Source organism: Drosophila biarmipes, chromosome 2R (assembly GCF_025231255.1).
Source record: "Drosophila biarmipes strain raj3 chromosome 2R, RU_DBia_V1.1, whole genome shotgun sequence".
Taxonomy (NCBI): domain Eukaryota; kingdom Metazoa; phylum Arthropoda; class Insecta; order Diptera; family Drosophilidae; genus Drosophila; species Drosophila biarmipes.
The window spans coordinates 15,588,227-15,604,510 of NC_066615.1; the positions used below are offsets into that span (position 1 = coordinate 15,588,227).

The 16,284-nt window shown below is 44.0% G+C and overlaps 1 protein-coding gene across 4 annotated transcripts; it reads left to right on the forward strand.

The window, feature by feature from the left end:
• Positions 1-99: 99 nt before the first annotated feature.
• On the forward strand, positions 100-16,187 carry LOC108036406 (tyrosine-protein kinase receptor). Of its 4 annotated transcripts, none has more exons than XM_017112526.3 (9): positions 100-357; positions 6,044-7,102; positions 7,755-8,448; positions 8,517-9,009; positions 9,082-9,269; positions 9,328-9,505; positions 9,567-10,600; positions 10,722-10,929; positions 10,989-16,187. In XM_017112526.3, exons 2-9 carry the CDS (start codon positions 6,293-6,295, stop codon positions 12,505-12,507), a joined length of 5,124 nt encoding a protein of 1,707 aa, XP_016968015.1. In that variant the 5' UTR covers positions 100-357; positions 6,044-6,292; the 3' UTR covers positions 12,508-16,187. The 4 variants fall into 4 exon arrangements, with proteins under 4 accessions (XP_016968015.1, XP_050743732.1, XP_043948388.1 ...); XM_050887775.1 differs by lacking the exon at positions 100-357 and adding an exon at positions 2,389-2,712; XM_044092453.2 differs by lacking the exon at positions 100-357 and adding an exon at positions 2,389-2,692.
• Positions 16,188-16,284: the final 97 nt, after the last annotated feature.

Consider the following 16,284-nt stretch of genomic DNA (forward strand, 5'->3'; position numbering starts at 1 on the left):
GAGATGAGATGGCCTCAGTTCGGGTCGTCTTCTTCGGACGACGCCTCCGCAGCGCATCTTCTGCTTCTGGCCGATCTCGGCTGCCTGCTGGGCCTCAGCTCTTGTCAGTCGTCGTCGAACAGTCGCATCTCTCGGTCGAACAGCGGTTGTCGCACTGGAAGAACCACGAAGATATCCACGGGATACAGTCATTCGGCTAGTCGAGAAACTGAAAAACCGAAACGTATCCGCAAGATACACGCTCATGTGCGCGACTTTAAGTGAATATAATTGAGCAAGTGATACAAACAGTGGGATAAACTCTTTCTTCCACCGCGACACGTGCCGGGCCCTCATGCCCACCCCTCGAAGAACTGCGTGAGTTTTACCCCTATACCATCCGAAATCTATTTTTAAATATACACAGTTTCTGGCGAAGTGCAGCAGCTAGACGCGAACTGCGTATACTGAATATTTTATGTGCCATTTTGGGAGCACTTCGCGCAATTTGCGCATCTCTAAACATTTTACGGGCCCCTTTGCCGTGGCTAAAAACAACATCGAATGATGGATATAATGTATTTTTATAAATCTTAGAAAAATCTGTTCAACGAGACTTCTAAATGGACTGCACAATTGTTGAATCAACAGTATTTAAATAAAAATATTCGCATCACAAATGAAAGCTTCTCATGGACCTAAAAAATACTATTTAGGAATTCTACAAAATTGTTTTCATAAACTTTATTATCTATATTTTTCCAATTCAATTGTAATCTCCGGAAATTGTCAGTAAGCATACATGGTGCTGTTCGTCACCTACGTAGTCTCCCTTTCCTAGTGATAAAAGTGGATGCTGAGATTCTTCTGATCTTCCCAGTCTTCTCCTCTCTTCTCCCGATCTCTTTCTGTGGTCCGCGATTTTCTACAGCTGCCGCCGACACTTATAAATATATTTGCATATATTAGCGTGTTCTACAGATATATTATCGTACGTATATCCGCACATGTACTTTCATCTGCGTGGTTCTATATTAATTTTTGCCTACTTGTCGCCACGTCTGTGTCGCCCATTTCCGTTTGTTGTCGTCATTAGTTGATGTTGCCTCTGCCAAATTAAAATAATATTTTGGCATACAATATAGGGTCAGCTCATTGAATCAATGGGTGTATTTTTTTTGAAATATACTAGGAGATATTTATTTAATATAAATTCACAGCCTTGAACTCTCGATCGATATTAATCTTAAAGGCGTTCCTAGAAATTAAGAGGTGTGCAGCTGGCTTACGCTGTGTTCTTCAATCCATTCGAGTAAAAACGACATTCCCAGAAGTGACACGACCTCCTCTCTTTCCCCAGAAAATCACTTTAATGAACTTCAATTTATTGCAGTTCTCTCTAATGCCTTATTACAGAATATTAATTATATTTATATTACCTCGTTTTACATATTTTATCAAGTGGATTTTTCCGGAATTCGGATGTAAACTGAACATTTTAAAGGATGAGTGGTGTAGTGCAGCTTCGTAAGCCCGTGCACATTTCTATATTTAGCCCATAACCATTTGCCCTTTTATCACGAGCTAATTGCCAGATTACCATTTGAAAGCCGTCAAAGAAATGCGGCAAATTGAATTATTTCCTGTGCAGTGGAATCTCGCTTTTAAGCCTGCCCAGCAGCACCTGTTGGCAGATTGCACCTTGTGCTAAGACCGGGCTTACTTAAATTACAAGTGTCCGGCTTATACGCTGGCCCCACGTCACAGTCTCCGGGCGTGGAACAGGAGCAAGATAAATGCATTTGTGTCGCATCCGTGGCGCTGATTAGGTGATATTACATCGCAGGAGGGAAGGACGACGGGACGCAGGACGCAGGACGCGATGGATGCGCTGGATGGGTGTCCTAATGCACTGCAAATTGAAAGAGGAAACGCAGCCACGACTGAAACTGACGCACAAGCAGCAGCGTCGGCCCCCCTCGAGGCCCCCGATCGGAAAAGGAAAAGGGGCTTTCGCCACTGCAGCGGCTGATGTAGCTAAATTCAATTTCCAGCAGTTTGCATTAATTTCCCGGCTTATGCCGACCGCCAGAGTGCGCCACTTTCCCCCCTTTTCGCCGCCACTTTCCCCCCACTTTCACATTCAATCCAAAACAGCAACAGCTTTCGCTGCCTGCCAGAGAGAGAGAGAGAGAGCGAGTGAAAATCCAGCGAGTCCATGGAGAAGTATCTTCAATTTCCGAACGCATCTGTGGCTGTGAGCTCGGGCTTCCTGCGGCTCGATTTCAGGCGCAGGATATTCGTTTAGCTGCCGACGCAAGATGCCGATGCCGATGTCGATGGCTATGCCAAGGATGCTGGCCGGGCTCTAGCGAATTTCCCCACATTTCAGTCTTCGTTTGCCGAGCGTCGTGCGCGCAAGTATCCCTCAGATACGCGGAAAGACGGCCTCCAAAAAATCTAGAAAAAAAACAACAAGATATACTGACAAAGAAAAAAGAGGAAACCTGAGGAAAATACAATACAGTACTATCAGTGCTGGGAAAAATGTTACAACAATATCCGTGGGCAAATGAAAAGGAAAAGAAAGCGTGAAAAGTGTAACTGAAAGCTTCATGATTTTCTTTACACAAAAAACATATTTTCCTCGGTACTATACATAATTCTAAGGCAGCAGCAGCAGCAGCAGCTTTTTCGGGAACCCCAAAAATGAGTGCGTTTTGGTGAAAGCGGGTACATATTCCGTAATAAAATGGGAATACCAAGTTTTATAAGCTGGATAGCAACCCGAAATGATGTGGAAAATAGTGCTAAGTCTAATGAAAAATTTGTTGAGCTGCAGGAAAAATTTCGTTACTTCCAAGCGTGTGTATGCGTGCGTTTTTGTGTGTGTGTGGTGTGTTTTTTGTGTAGTATCTTTTGTGCGCCTTGGCTCCCCTGTATCTGTGTATCTGTGAGATACGCAAAACAATTTGTCTGCGCCATTAGTAGCGAAGACTGCCCCATGTGTGTGTGTATCCTGCGCAGTCAACGATACCGAAGCTGCGTCTCGCATCCTGGCAAATCCTTGCCCAATCACCACCCCCGCCGCCCAGCACCACCCAAAAAGGAGTCGGCCACCGAGGGCAGCGCAATATTCGCGTCGTTGACGCAGCCTCCACTCGCTCCTTCTAATGCTGTTTTTGTTGCTGCCGTTGTTGCTCCTGCGGCGGCACTGTGTGTGTATCTGCAAAATAGAAGATACAGACCTATGGTGCTCTCCATGTGCCTGGTCTCTTTGATTTAATTTCAATTAGATTTATTTTATTTTAAATACTGAGAAAAGGCTTAATCGCTGGGACCCCATTTGGTATGGTTTTCTGGAGAATTCTAATCAACGTAGTTTCAACAAAGTGAAGGAAAATTCCACTTCTCTAATTAGAAACACTGAAATGAAAATGTTAAGTTAATATTTCGAAAATTATAGCTATCCAAGTGGTTATACAAGCCGAACCTTTTAGAAATCTCTTATTTATGAGAGCTTTGGCTAAATTACTCAATTGAATGATCTGACACATATTTATTTGCTTAATTTGTCAGATGCATCGGCATTTGAGTATTTCAGAGTGTTAAGCTAAGAAACTGCTATTTTTAGTTCAGTATAATTTAAACTTCACTATTAGTTGATTTTTTAAAGCATTATAAAACTGTTTAATACAGTTTTTAGACAAATGTATAGGAAAGCAGGTACCCCTGATTCATCTGTCTGCGGATAAAAGAGCTAATTTTAAAGTATTTACTGTTTTGGCTTCATTCTCTATTTGCAAAATATTATCGGTGTATAAATATTATTATATATTATATATAAATTTCATACTTAATACATTAAAAGCTACTCTCGAAACGTATTATTTTTTGAAGAATCATTTATAAGCATTCAATTTAATAACGTCTATCTCAAAAATTTCCAAAATCCTAATGAGAATGGTGACAAAGCTTTTCTTGGAAAGAACATTATTCCCATTTTGTATGCAACGGCACCATGTTCTTTTCTCGGTAAAGAATTTGATATTTTCACCATGCATAGGAGGGTTCCTTAAAAGCAAAATAGCAGTTATAACTTGATCAAATGCATCTTTAGAATGGATACTTATCTTTCGCCATCCTAATAGTGCTCCTAATAGAACATACCCCCGAAATCGAGATCTCGAGAGCATTCGCCACCCATCGTAGCCCTCGTAACTTCTGACACTTGTCCGTGTCTTGAACCTTCGCCTCAGCGCGAATCCACTTCCTGCTGAAGGCGGAGGGGGCATTTCGCATGCATGTGTAGTTTCAGCTAGTTAGCTTACCGCTTTTCCAGTTCAGCGCTTTCCCGCTTCACCGTTACTCGCAGGACTTTCAGCTTCAGTTGCGTTTCCGTTTTGTGCACTCGCTGCAGTCTTACGGATGCAGGGGTGGGGGGTGGAAACTCTCAAGTTCTCGTTACTTTTCCCAGTTTCGCTTTTTTCTCCATTTTTACGAGGCGTGTTTTGGCTTTCCCTCTGTGTGTGTGTGTATTTACAATTCCGCTTTGTTGTTGTTTTCGCGACAGCCATTTTGTGTAGCATACTTTGCGTACTATGAAGTTACACACACACACACCAGCGAGAGTTTCCTTCTTGTTTGTGTGGAAAATTTCCCAACTTTTTCGCTTTCCCAATATGGAATATACTTTTTTGTTGGGGCTGGCCAAAATAATAGAAAATGCGAAAAAGCGAAAGGCCAGCAGCAGCAACAACCAAACTTTTCCTAGCCCCCCTCTCCCTCACACTTTATTTTACTTTCTCTCTCTCTCTCACACTTTTTTATTTCTTAGCCTAGTATCCACAAGGAAAAAAAGAATTGAAAAATCAAATAAAATAAGTGCAGTTGTCATTCGGAAAGCGAAATAAATCCCGAAAAGAAAATGCGAGAAAATACCAGTATCCGATTGTGTGCGTGTGTGTGCTTGTGGAAAAGCGAAATGTTAAAAGTGATTTTGTACGACGCCCCTCGACCAGAAGAAAATGCCCGTGTCTATAAGAGAAAAATAGATTGATTCGTTCTAAAAGCAAAATAATTAAGAAGAAATCCATTTGGACATGTGGTCTTAGTCTATTGAAAAGTATAAAGGTACATGTGTATCAAAAGAAATGTAGACTCAGGCCAATATTTTCCAATCAGACAAGCAATCTACAGGAAAATGTTTTTGATAAGTAAACTAAAAAAAAAGTTGTTGAAATGCGTGAGATATTTTAAATTGCAGACAAGTTTACACATCAGTTTGAAAAAACAATTTATTGTGAATTTTTGGTCACATTAATATAAAACCATTTTTTTTTTGCTTTGAAAGACTTTTGAATTTACTATAATATTTGAGTATGTTCGACTAAGATATGCAAGATTTAATAGCAAATCTAGTAAACTAATTAAGTATCATAATGATGAACGATTATTCTATGAATTTGGAACAAGGGCTTTTTATTTTATGTCCTTTCTGAAGCAGGAATTAATAGAGCCTTATAATAATTTTTCTGATATTCGGTTTGAAATCAACATTTATTAAACTTTCACTCAAAAAGCTTAAGTTTTACGCAAAAGATTCATTTTCTGTGTAAAGTAAGCATTTATGATGCTGCAATGATGCAATCGATCTGCCACAAAACCAAAAATTTAGAGGACAATTGAAATTTGCAATCACAATTCGCAATCAGAACACCTGCCTACGCTCAGGTTTCTTTCCTGCGAAAGAAATTTCGGCATTCCAGGAAAAATCAGTCTCTTATTAAAGGCCATCTTATTGCATTTTCGCGCCTTGGGCTTCTATTGTCGAAATGCTCGCCTGCGGGAGGCAGCACTCTCATTGATTTGCTACAAGGATGTGGGGTTGGGGTGCAGGTCCTTTGAAAGAGGACACATGTGGCTGTGTGACGTGTGGCTCCGACTAAACCTAAAACCCCTGCATTATGAAATGCCATTACGTGGGAGGCCTTGTCTCTACCTAAAAGTCAAATGTCAATGCGCCCGATTAGTTATATGATATCAAATTTTTCATTTTCCGCAGGATTGAGCAAAGGAGGAGAATAATTAGGAACCAACAAAAAAACACACCCTCACCTGTGGATGAGAGCTTTAGCAATGAGCTGCCTCCACTTGAAGAACTTTAAATGCGCCAAGTGGTCGCAATCGTTACCAAGGAGTTAAGCAACTGAATATCATAGCATAAGAACACACCAAACACACTTGAGGCCATTTTCCGGGAAGAATTCTTCGCCTGAAGTCTATCGAAAAAAGTTTAAAAGGGAGTTTCAGCATGCCACCGATCAGGCAGCTGCTGGTGCTGGTGGTGCCAGTGCTTGTGGCTCTCCTGTCCCTCCTGGTGAATCCCTCGTTGGCCCAGCGACCGCTGATCATGAACCACACCTTCAGCTCGCTGCCCATGTCCCAGCATCCGAGCTTCAACAGCTGGCCAGGTGCCTCGGGGGGGAAACAGCTGCGAAATGGGAGGCTGCATGAGCAACCCCTGCCCCTGCCACAACCCACGTCGCCGGTGGTCACACAGTACGAGGACTACGAGTCGGCTCCGCCAGGATCGCGGAGAGATAACAAGCGGCGACTGGCCCAGTTGGCCCAGCGACCCGGAAGCGGAAATGGCGGTCGGCGTGGCATGGAGTCGCTGCGCAAGGAGCTCATGAATCCCTCGGTGGGTGGTCCGGGCGGTGGCATTTCCGGCGCCAGTGCCGGCTACCCCTCGTACTCAGGCACCTCCTCCATTGGCCGCATTGATGGTCTAGGCCAGGGCATTGGATCCGCGGACCGCTATGGATCCATGTACGAGCTGAAGCAGCCCAGTGGAATGGCCGCCATGACCGCCGGTCCATTGGGAGGACCCTACTCCACCAGATTACCTCCCCAGTACGTCGGTGGGGAAGACCAGCCCAAGCGCTTCAATCAGTGGAAGAGCTCCATCAGCGAGCTGTACAAGCTGAAGAAGGCCCTCAACCAAGCGGATGAACCTGCTGGCGGGGTCACACACGGAAACTTCGAGGGGGATCTGCAGCCCTCGTCGGCGGACCCGCTGCAGAAGATCAAGGACCGCATCCGAGACACCTCTCCAAATGCGGTGAGTTGCTTTCTTAATCAAAATATAAAACTTATTTAAGTCAATATCCAACTTTACTATCCTATTGATTCACCTATATATTTAAATCTAAACCACTTGACATCACTTTATTTTTATAAAGAATACATATTTATTTCCGGTATTTTATATTTATTGATCAAACTTTAATCTTCATCACACATTTTTGATTGAGATACTTCAACTAAATTATTTTACAAGTACCCAATTTTATATATTCTCTTTAAATGTATATATTCTCCTTAAATGTTGATTAATATTTGAACACCAAAGTGAACTTAAGTAACTTAAATTTTTAATGGTAAGAAAAATCAATCTTAAAATATCTTAAAACACATTTTTAATTGAGATACTTCAACTAAATTCTTTTACAAGTACCCAATTTTATCTTGCATTTTATATATTCTCTTTATATGTTGGTTAATATTTAAACACCAAAGAATTTAAGTAACTTACATTTTTAATGGTAAGAAACATCAACCTTAAAATATATTTTATTTTTATTTAGGTTGCATTTGACTGTCTTTAAAAAGTAGGATACCTTCTGCAGAACTGTAGACCCTTAATAATACATTGTTTATACAGTTTTAAACCTGAATAATTAATAATAATTTGTGTTCCTTGTGCTCCCTAGAACACATACGCTCCCCACACGGATGCCACGCCCTCGTCGGAGTACGAGTTTGAGCTGGGCGTTAAGTGTAACTTCGAGAGCCCTTGCTCCTGGACCTGGGGCAACTACACGGACGGTTTTCAAGTTATGTCTGGCATGGAGTTGATGAAGAAGAACCTCACAGGACTGCTGCCAGGACCCACAGCCGATAGTATCGACGATGCGAACGGAAGGTTCCTGTACGCCCGCGTGATTCCGAACTCGAAGCCTCTGAATCTCACCTCTCCGGAGTTCAGTACCACCATGGAGAAGTGCTATCTGGAGGTGTACATGCACCAAAGCGACATGAGCCACGGTCTTTCCAGGGTGGTGGTGGAACCACTCCATACATCTGAGAGCAGCTGGGTGCCGGCCGAGATCCTGGGCGACAATCAGCGCCAATGGACGAGGAAGGTATATCGCCTGGGTCGCGTTTCACGCGATTTTCGCATCGTCTTCGAGGTGGTTCCCGAACTGCGACCTGGTCAGAAGGGTCATGTGGCGCTGGACAACTTGCGGATGGTAAACTGCTTCCCCGAGGGCACAAAGTCGGAGAAGTGCAGCACCTCGCAGGTGAAGTGCACTGCCAACAGGGTGCCCGTGTGCATCCATCTACCCCGAATCTGCGACATCACCAGGGACTGCGATGAGGCGGAGGATGAGCAGCAGTCGTGTGGTGAGTATATTATACCATACAAGTTCCAAAAATCTGTTTTTAAATACCAAATCCTTCATCCAATACAGATAAAATACCTTATGGCGGTCGTTGTGACTTCGAGGAAGACTGGTGTGGCTGGCGAGACTCGGGAAAGACCACTCTCACCTGGTCACGCCACACGGGATCCTCGCCCACTCATGACACCGGGCCGGATGGGGATCACACGATGCAGCATCTGCAGAACAACACCAGTGGATACTACATGCTGGTCAACATGAATCAGCATCAGAACAACAGCGAAAAGAACTCGATCATAGGATTTGCCAGCAATGCCATAATGGTCAGCAAGACCTTCAATCCGCCGCCATCGGTCCATGGAAACCCTGACTCTGCCTATCGTAACTCCTGTGTGGTGAGGTTCTTTATCCACCAGTTTGGCAAGAACCCGGGCAGCATCAACCTCTCCGTGGTGGAGATGAAGGAGAAGGAGAACATCACCACCACGCTGTGGTGGAGCACCAAAAACCAGGGCAGCGATTGGCTGAGAGCGGAATATGTACTGCCAAATATAACGTCCAAGTGAGTTTTCCACTCGGAGCACCTATTTATTATATAATCTATATACTCTATTAAACATTCGATATCCCTTAGATACTATCTTCAATTCGAAGCTCGCATGGGCATGAGAATCTACTCGGATGTGGCTGTGGACGACTTCTCTTTGAGTCCTGAATGCTTTGGCCTCAATATCCCAGCAGATCACTTGAATGGCTACAACTACTGGGATGTGCGGCAGAATCTGAAGAGTCCTTCCTACAAAGACTTTGAGCACACCAACTGTCAGTTACTATTAATTACAATTAATATGATAACTTATGTTGATTTTACTCTTCTTAGACCTTGAGCTAACCAGCTGCGACACTCGTGGCATGATAGGACCCTCGCAGGCGCAGTGCGAGGCATCCTACAGGGATCAGAATAAGTCCCATGTCCTGCGGGAAGTCCATGTGGTGGAGGACCAGAGCAGCTACAAGGGCATGCAGAAGTGGAAGGTCCCCCACGAGGGGCACTACACGTGAGTTAACCATCTTATTAAACAAAACCATCCATTCTAAATGTCCCACACTCCTTTCCAGAATCATTGCCAAGGGCGCCAGTGGAGGACTGGGTTCGGGTGGTGTTGGCAGCTCTCGAGGATCGGTGGCTGTGGCTGTTCTGGAGCTGCATAAGCATGAGGAGCTTTACTTCCTCGTGGGACAACAGGGCGAGAATGCCTGCATCAAGTCGATGGGCGTTCTCAAGGAACCCGGCTGCGGCACCGATCACGACCTGGATTTGGGCCAATATAGCTTCCGCAACAAGCAGGACATGGTGAAGAACATTTACATCGAAAATGGTGCCGGCGGTGGAGGCGGTGGCTCCTACGTGTTTCTCCTCAATCAGGCCAAAAACGAGGCTGTGCCTCTTCTGGTCGCTGGTGGTGGAGGAGGCCTTGGCATTGGCCAGTACATAGACGAGGACTTCCAGCATGGTCAGAAGGCGAAGCCCCAGCAGGCGCCAGAAAGTGGACAGATCAACGGCGAGCCGCTGAACAAAAAGACCGCTGGCCCAGGTGGAGGATGGAGGGCCAAGGAGGACCAGGCCCTGAGCCCCACCAATGGAGCTGCTCTACTCCAGGGCGGTCGTGGTGGTCACTCCTGCTATGTGGAGCTGGCGGACAACGGAACCTCCGTGCACCGACATGGCCAAGGTGGCTTCGGCGGAGGCGGAGGTGGCTGCAATACCGGAGGAGGAGGTGGTGGCTACGCCGGTGGCGATGTCTATCTGACCGAGTCGAATGGCGAGGGCGGCAGCTCCTACATCAGTCCCAGCCGGAGTATTCGCGAGATCAGCGAAATATATGCGGGTGCCAGCAGTGGACCAGGTGCCATCATCATCATTCCGGCGATCGAGGGCTGCGGCTGCGACTACAGGTGCGTGGCCCTGGATGAGTTCCGGTCGAAGGTGCGCTGCATCTGCCCGGATGGCTGGAGTCTGAAGAGGGACAATCATACCGCCTGCGAGATCCGCGAGGAGGCCGGCAAGTCATCCTTCCAGTACCTCGTCACCATCCTGATGATCTCGCTGGCCGTGCTCTTCATCTGCATTGCGGCGCTCATCTTCATGCTATGTAAGTTGGGTGGAAAAACCTTTAACATAACATAATTTTTTAACATTTTTTAAACATAATTTTTTAACATATTTTATGAATTCTCTAATATATATTTGTACTAATTATATACTTACTTTAGACAATCGCTATCAACGGAAGAAGCAATCGAAGAAGCGCCACAAGATGCTCGTAGAGCAGGATCTCCAGTTAACACGTTTGCGCAACAATATCGACGACTCCAATCTGAACAACTTCAATCCCAACTATGGGTGCGATGGCATCCTCAATGGTCACATCGATGTCAACAGTTTGCCCCAAGTTGCACGCGACAGTCTGCAGTTGGTCAAGTGAGTAATCTAATATGGATCACCCAAGTCCAGCAAAATAACCTCTTTATTATTTCCAGTGCCCTGGGCAAAGGAGCCTTTGGAGAGGTTTACATGGCCTTGTATCGCCATCGGGATGGAGATGCCGTGGAAATGGGCGTGGCAGTGAAGACCCTACGCGAAGATCCCAAGCGCGAGAAGGAGGAGGACTTCCTGAAGGAGGCTGCCATCATGGCCAAGTTCAATCACCCGAACATGGTGCACTTGATAGGCGTCTGCTTCGACCGTCAGCCGTACTACATAGTCTTGGAACTGCTCGCTGGCGGGGATCTGCAGAAGTTCCTGAGGGAGAACAGGAACACCCCAGAGCGTCCCTCCCTGCTGACCATGAAGGATCTGCTGTTCTGCGCCTTGGACGTGGCCAAGGGGTGTCGCTACATGGAGAGCAAGCGATTCATCCATCGGGACATTGCCGCCAGGAACTGTCTGCTGAGCAGCAAGGGTCCCGGCCGAGTGGTGAAGATCGCCGACTTCGGCATGTCCCGGGATATCTACAGATCGGACTACTACCGCAAGGGAGGCAAGGCCATGCTGCCCATCAAGTGGATGCCGCCGGAGGCCTTCCTCGATGGCATATTCACCTCGAAGACGGATGTCTGGTCCTTTGGCATTCTGCTGTGGGAGGTCTTCAGTCTGGGCCGTTCGCCATACCCGGGGCAGCACAATACCCAGGTGATGGAGCTGGTGGTGCGAGGCGGTCGATTGGGCTCACCCACCGAGTGTCCCGTCTCCATCTACAAGGTCATGGCCGACTGCTGGAATCCCACGCCCGAGGATCGGCCCACATTCATCACCCTGCTGGAACACCTGACCGCCTGCACCCAGGATGCGAGCATAATGAACGCCCCTCTGCCCAATATCCTGGGACCCACGGCCTCGGAAAGAGATGACACCGTCATACGACCGCCCAATGGCGAGGAGTTCTGCCTGGCGGTGCCGGACTACCTGGTGCCCTTGCCACCAGGTGGCAGCAACAATCCCTCGGTGGCCAGCGGATCAGGCTATGTTCCGGAGTCGCAGCGCCAGCAGATGAGCTCCTGCACCCCGCCGGCGGTCACCTCTCCCGCCGCACCGCACCCCAGGCCGGTGGAGAACATCCCGCCGACCAGTGGAGACTGCTGGGAGACATCCTTTATACTACCGAACTCCAAGGTGGAGCCACCGGTGGCCGGGAGTGGCCATGACGTGCCACTGGCCGCCGGGGAGGAGGCCAAGCTGATCAGCCTGGACACACCGCAGCCCACACCGACCACCATCCAACCACCCCTGTCCTTCGCCTCGCAGCTGGACGGGATCACGCTGGACCCCTCGGCGCTGACCAAGGGCTTGCCCAACGGCAGTGCCAAGCAGTCGTACGCCAATGTCCAGGTGAAGAACGGGGAGGAGGCGAAGCCCCTCAACGGCGTGGTGGTGGGCAATGGAACGGTGATGAACGGCGAGGTCTCGACGGGATCGGGTGGTGCCGATTCGCCCTTCACCATCCAGGGATACGCGGAGCGCTACAAGGACAACAACAATCATTCCGAAATCAGTTGTTAAGCGGGCACTCGGAAATAGGGTATCCTAAGATCGGGATTCTACTTCAAAAGTCCATAATTAAAGTTTCCAAATAAACTGTTTCGGGATTTTTCGAAAAGATTTTTAAAATCTTTTACCAAAAAGTACAGGTCAAAGATCTACCAATTAACAATGCCAATAGCTAGACTTCTGAAGTATACTCCCGACTTTGGGCCGCGTCTTTATCGCTCGTAATTTGTCTTGTTTTGGGGCAATCACAATTTGCTTGCGCCTCACCAGCGCACTAAATATATTTATTCTCGAATCATAAAATGAGAAAAACCAACAAACAATTGGGATAACAGAAACCGAGTGAGAATTCACAAACAAAATTGTATTGTAATTTAATCTTAAATTTGTATTGCGTAAAAAAACAAAAACCAAAGTCGGATAACAAGAAACTGCAAGTAACATATAAACTTAGTTGATACAAATAGTTTAGTTTTTTACCAGATATTAGTTTTGCGAAAAGGAAAACAAAAAGTAATTGAAGAAAAAGAACATTTTGCGAGAGGTTGTATATATTAATTGTATCTAAGTTTTACATTTAACCTTAGTTTAATTCAACTATTTTTTTACATCCTCAGTTGCCATACCCTTAGTTAACGTTTTAAGCTGATGACTGAAATGCCAAACAATATTCCTAAAGTAAAAAAAGTTAAGAACGAAACGATAGCTTATTTTTAATACGCAGTCCAGAACCGGGAACCAAGATGCCAACTCAAAGTAGTTCAAAGTGTCGAAGCCAACAGCTCGTTTAAAGTTCGCAATAACACCACAAATGTAGTCAGATATGCCAACACGTATGTTTTTAACATAGGATACACCTTAATTTAGGATTCTCGATTCTTGCGTTGTTTACTCCAAACGAAGTTAAATTTAGTGTAAATAACAGCTTCCGTCGTAGCGAATTACGTATATTGTATGTATTTGAATAGTCCTAAGGAAATAAAAAGATTAGTAGCGTATAAAGCGATAGAGAAAAACTACAATTTACAGGGTGATTTTTATGAAAATTCAGTTGTATGTTTGAAAAACAAAAATTAGCATTAACGAAACCACGTTGAGGCAACGACTTTCAGCTCGATTGAGTTGCTTAAAATGTTGTAAAATATTCTTTCAGCACAGCCCTGTATTTGTTCATCATCAGTAACGCTCTCTTTTCAGGTGTTGATCGGAATTCGAGATTTTGTACATTTAGTTGGAACGTAACAAACAAGCTTTAAATTATATAATTTTTATAAAGATATATTAACGATATACAAGTGAGGCGACAACATTATATTTAACCAGGCCGAAGATAAATAAATTATACAAGAACGAGGCTCGCCGCGGAGCCAAATTTAATTTATTATATACTGGGGTAGGTATACATGCATAAGCATTAATGTATGTACAACTAGGCATAAGCAAATTGAGTGTGTGTTTAAAACAGCAAATCGAATAGAGAAAAAACAAAAAGTATATACATATTTAGATAATGATACCGAAACATATATAGGAAAGATACGTTACGTCTATGTTTTGCTTTATGTACAAGTCTACTGTTATATGCGCATACATCTATATACACGCAAACATATTCTCGTATATAAACATATGTATAATCAACTTATATATCCAATATGTATGTGCGACTAAAGCGAACCGTAAATTAAAATGCTGAATACGCGGAAACAAAGAACATGTAAATTACATTTATAGCTACCTAGATCTTACACGCATATTCAGCCGATCTCGCGTTTTTGCTTAAAAATAAATAACATTATTAAATTCATAATTATATGAACCTATTTTTCCATAAGACAAGCTCAATATTATATGACTCGATCCCAGGACAATGTTTATTCGACCCATGATTGCTTTTCATTGCCGAAAATATTCACAGTGGAGTAAAAGCGAGAGAGCGGTTGAATGTGCAATTTACAATATATTTTACAAGCGACTTGTCACAGAAAATACCGAAACTCAAACAAAAAATGTACAAAAGAAATAAAAACAAATCGAGAGAAAATAGAAATAAATAAAAATCTACCAATGTATGCTCACAATCGGAAGCTCAATAGGTGTACGAACATATTCGAAGGTATATCTCCGCATCCACGGCTTAAACATAGTCTTAACACCTAGTCGAGTCGATGACTTGGCAGTATTTTCCGTTGCTGTACGTGTATCTATTATGGTTGTGCCGCGGCATCTCAAGTAGGCAGTAAGCTTACCAAAATGCATTACACACACACACACAGATCTACAGGAGGTCCTTTCCGAGTACAGGCATATGTATAAACACACAGGATTCCCACACACTTTTGTACCCTGACGACATTACCTAGTGTACCTTAAGCCCACAACCTGACAGAGAAGATAACATATGCATATATCCACAGACCGTTGTTGATTGATGATTGATTGTTGGCACTGGTTCAGTTCGAGATTTTGGGGTTTAGAATGGGGTGATCATTACGCTACGGATTTAAAGATGGGCGAAGAATCGATACGATTCCGTAGTTCGGCAACAGTTCGACATGTTTTGAGGGCCAAGAGGGTTTAAGTATTCATTGCTGATCACTCGACAGACATCAAAGGTAGCTCAATTTCTTAGGAGGGGATGTGAGAGGTTTTGAAGCTTAGAACCAGGCCAAGGCATTTACTTCTGACGAGATAAATCATTGTTATCCGCATAACGATTTCGATGGAATATCAGTAGCTTTGCATACACTTCTTTTCTCAACAATAACAAAATCGCAACGAAGTTTAGAAAAGTAAACGTAAACGATATATAAAAACATATATTTAAAGACAAATTTAAGAAGCGAAATAAGTAAAAATCTCACACAATAAATGGTATTTTTATATACTACGAAAACCCTACCAAAAAAAAATCGAGAAAAAACAAACGACAAAAAAAAAAAGGAATGCAAGTTTAGTGCATGCGAACAGGCTTAAACTTAGCTCTAGCTATAAAGTATTATTATATAAAAACAAAATTAATGGTTTTCATTTAAAATCGTAAATTATTTTGTTACACTTAAAGAGTAATGAAGAAACCAAAAATAAATAATAAACAAGAAACAGAAACGCAAAGACTAGAACCACATTTTGTAAGCTGGCTCGCCGGAGTAATGGATTGGTGGCAAGTAACATATAATACAGCATAAGCAAACCAACCAACAAAAAGTCCATTTAGAGAAGCCACCACACTCGAAGAAAAACGAAAACGAATCTATTGTCATAACTTGCTGAAAAATAATGACGGGCGAGGAAATCTAATCGGTACTTGAGAATTCCACTCACATAGTATAATTTTCGATTCGGTCTAAGCTATAGGGAAATACCAGCTAAGCAACCTATAACAAACACTTACCCATACTCCAGTCTCCCCTCACACTCCGCTCACCCAAGCTCGACTTCGGATTTCCACATTTTCCACGCTTTTCCTCCCCCGTGAGTCGAGAGGACTAGTTTTGAATTATCTAAGCATAAGCACATCTCACAAAGCAAAATCGAAAAGTATATTATATCTTAATGGCATATATATTTGGCGCTATGGAGTGGAAAACAATTTTAAGGTTGGTGGCGTGTAAGCGCTGGAAATGCGAAATAACAAAAGCTGAGAAACTGAGAAAAAAGAATAAAAGTGAAATTCATGTGTACAAAAACAAGGAGAAATGTGTTTTTATTTGGGTCTCACCTTCCCCGCTGCCATTAAAACAATTTGCCAGACCATTTTCCTTGTAATTTTCTTTTATTGAGTTTTTT

Coding starts and splice junctions, on each gene's coding strand:
- LOC108036406 (XM_017112526.3), top strand. CDS start 6,293: ATGCCACCGATCAGGCAGCTGCTGGTGCTGGTGGTGCCAGTGCTTGTG. Junction 9,270..9,327: donor AGACTTTGAGCACACCAACT/GTCAGTTACTAT, acceptor TACTCTTCTTAG/ACCTTGAGCTAACCAGCTGC. Junction 9,506..9,566: donor CCCCACGAGGGGCACTACAC/GTGAGTTAACCA, acceptor ACTCCTTTCCAG/AATCATTGCCAAGGGCGCCA.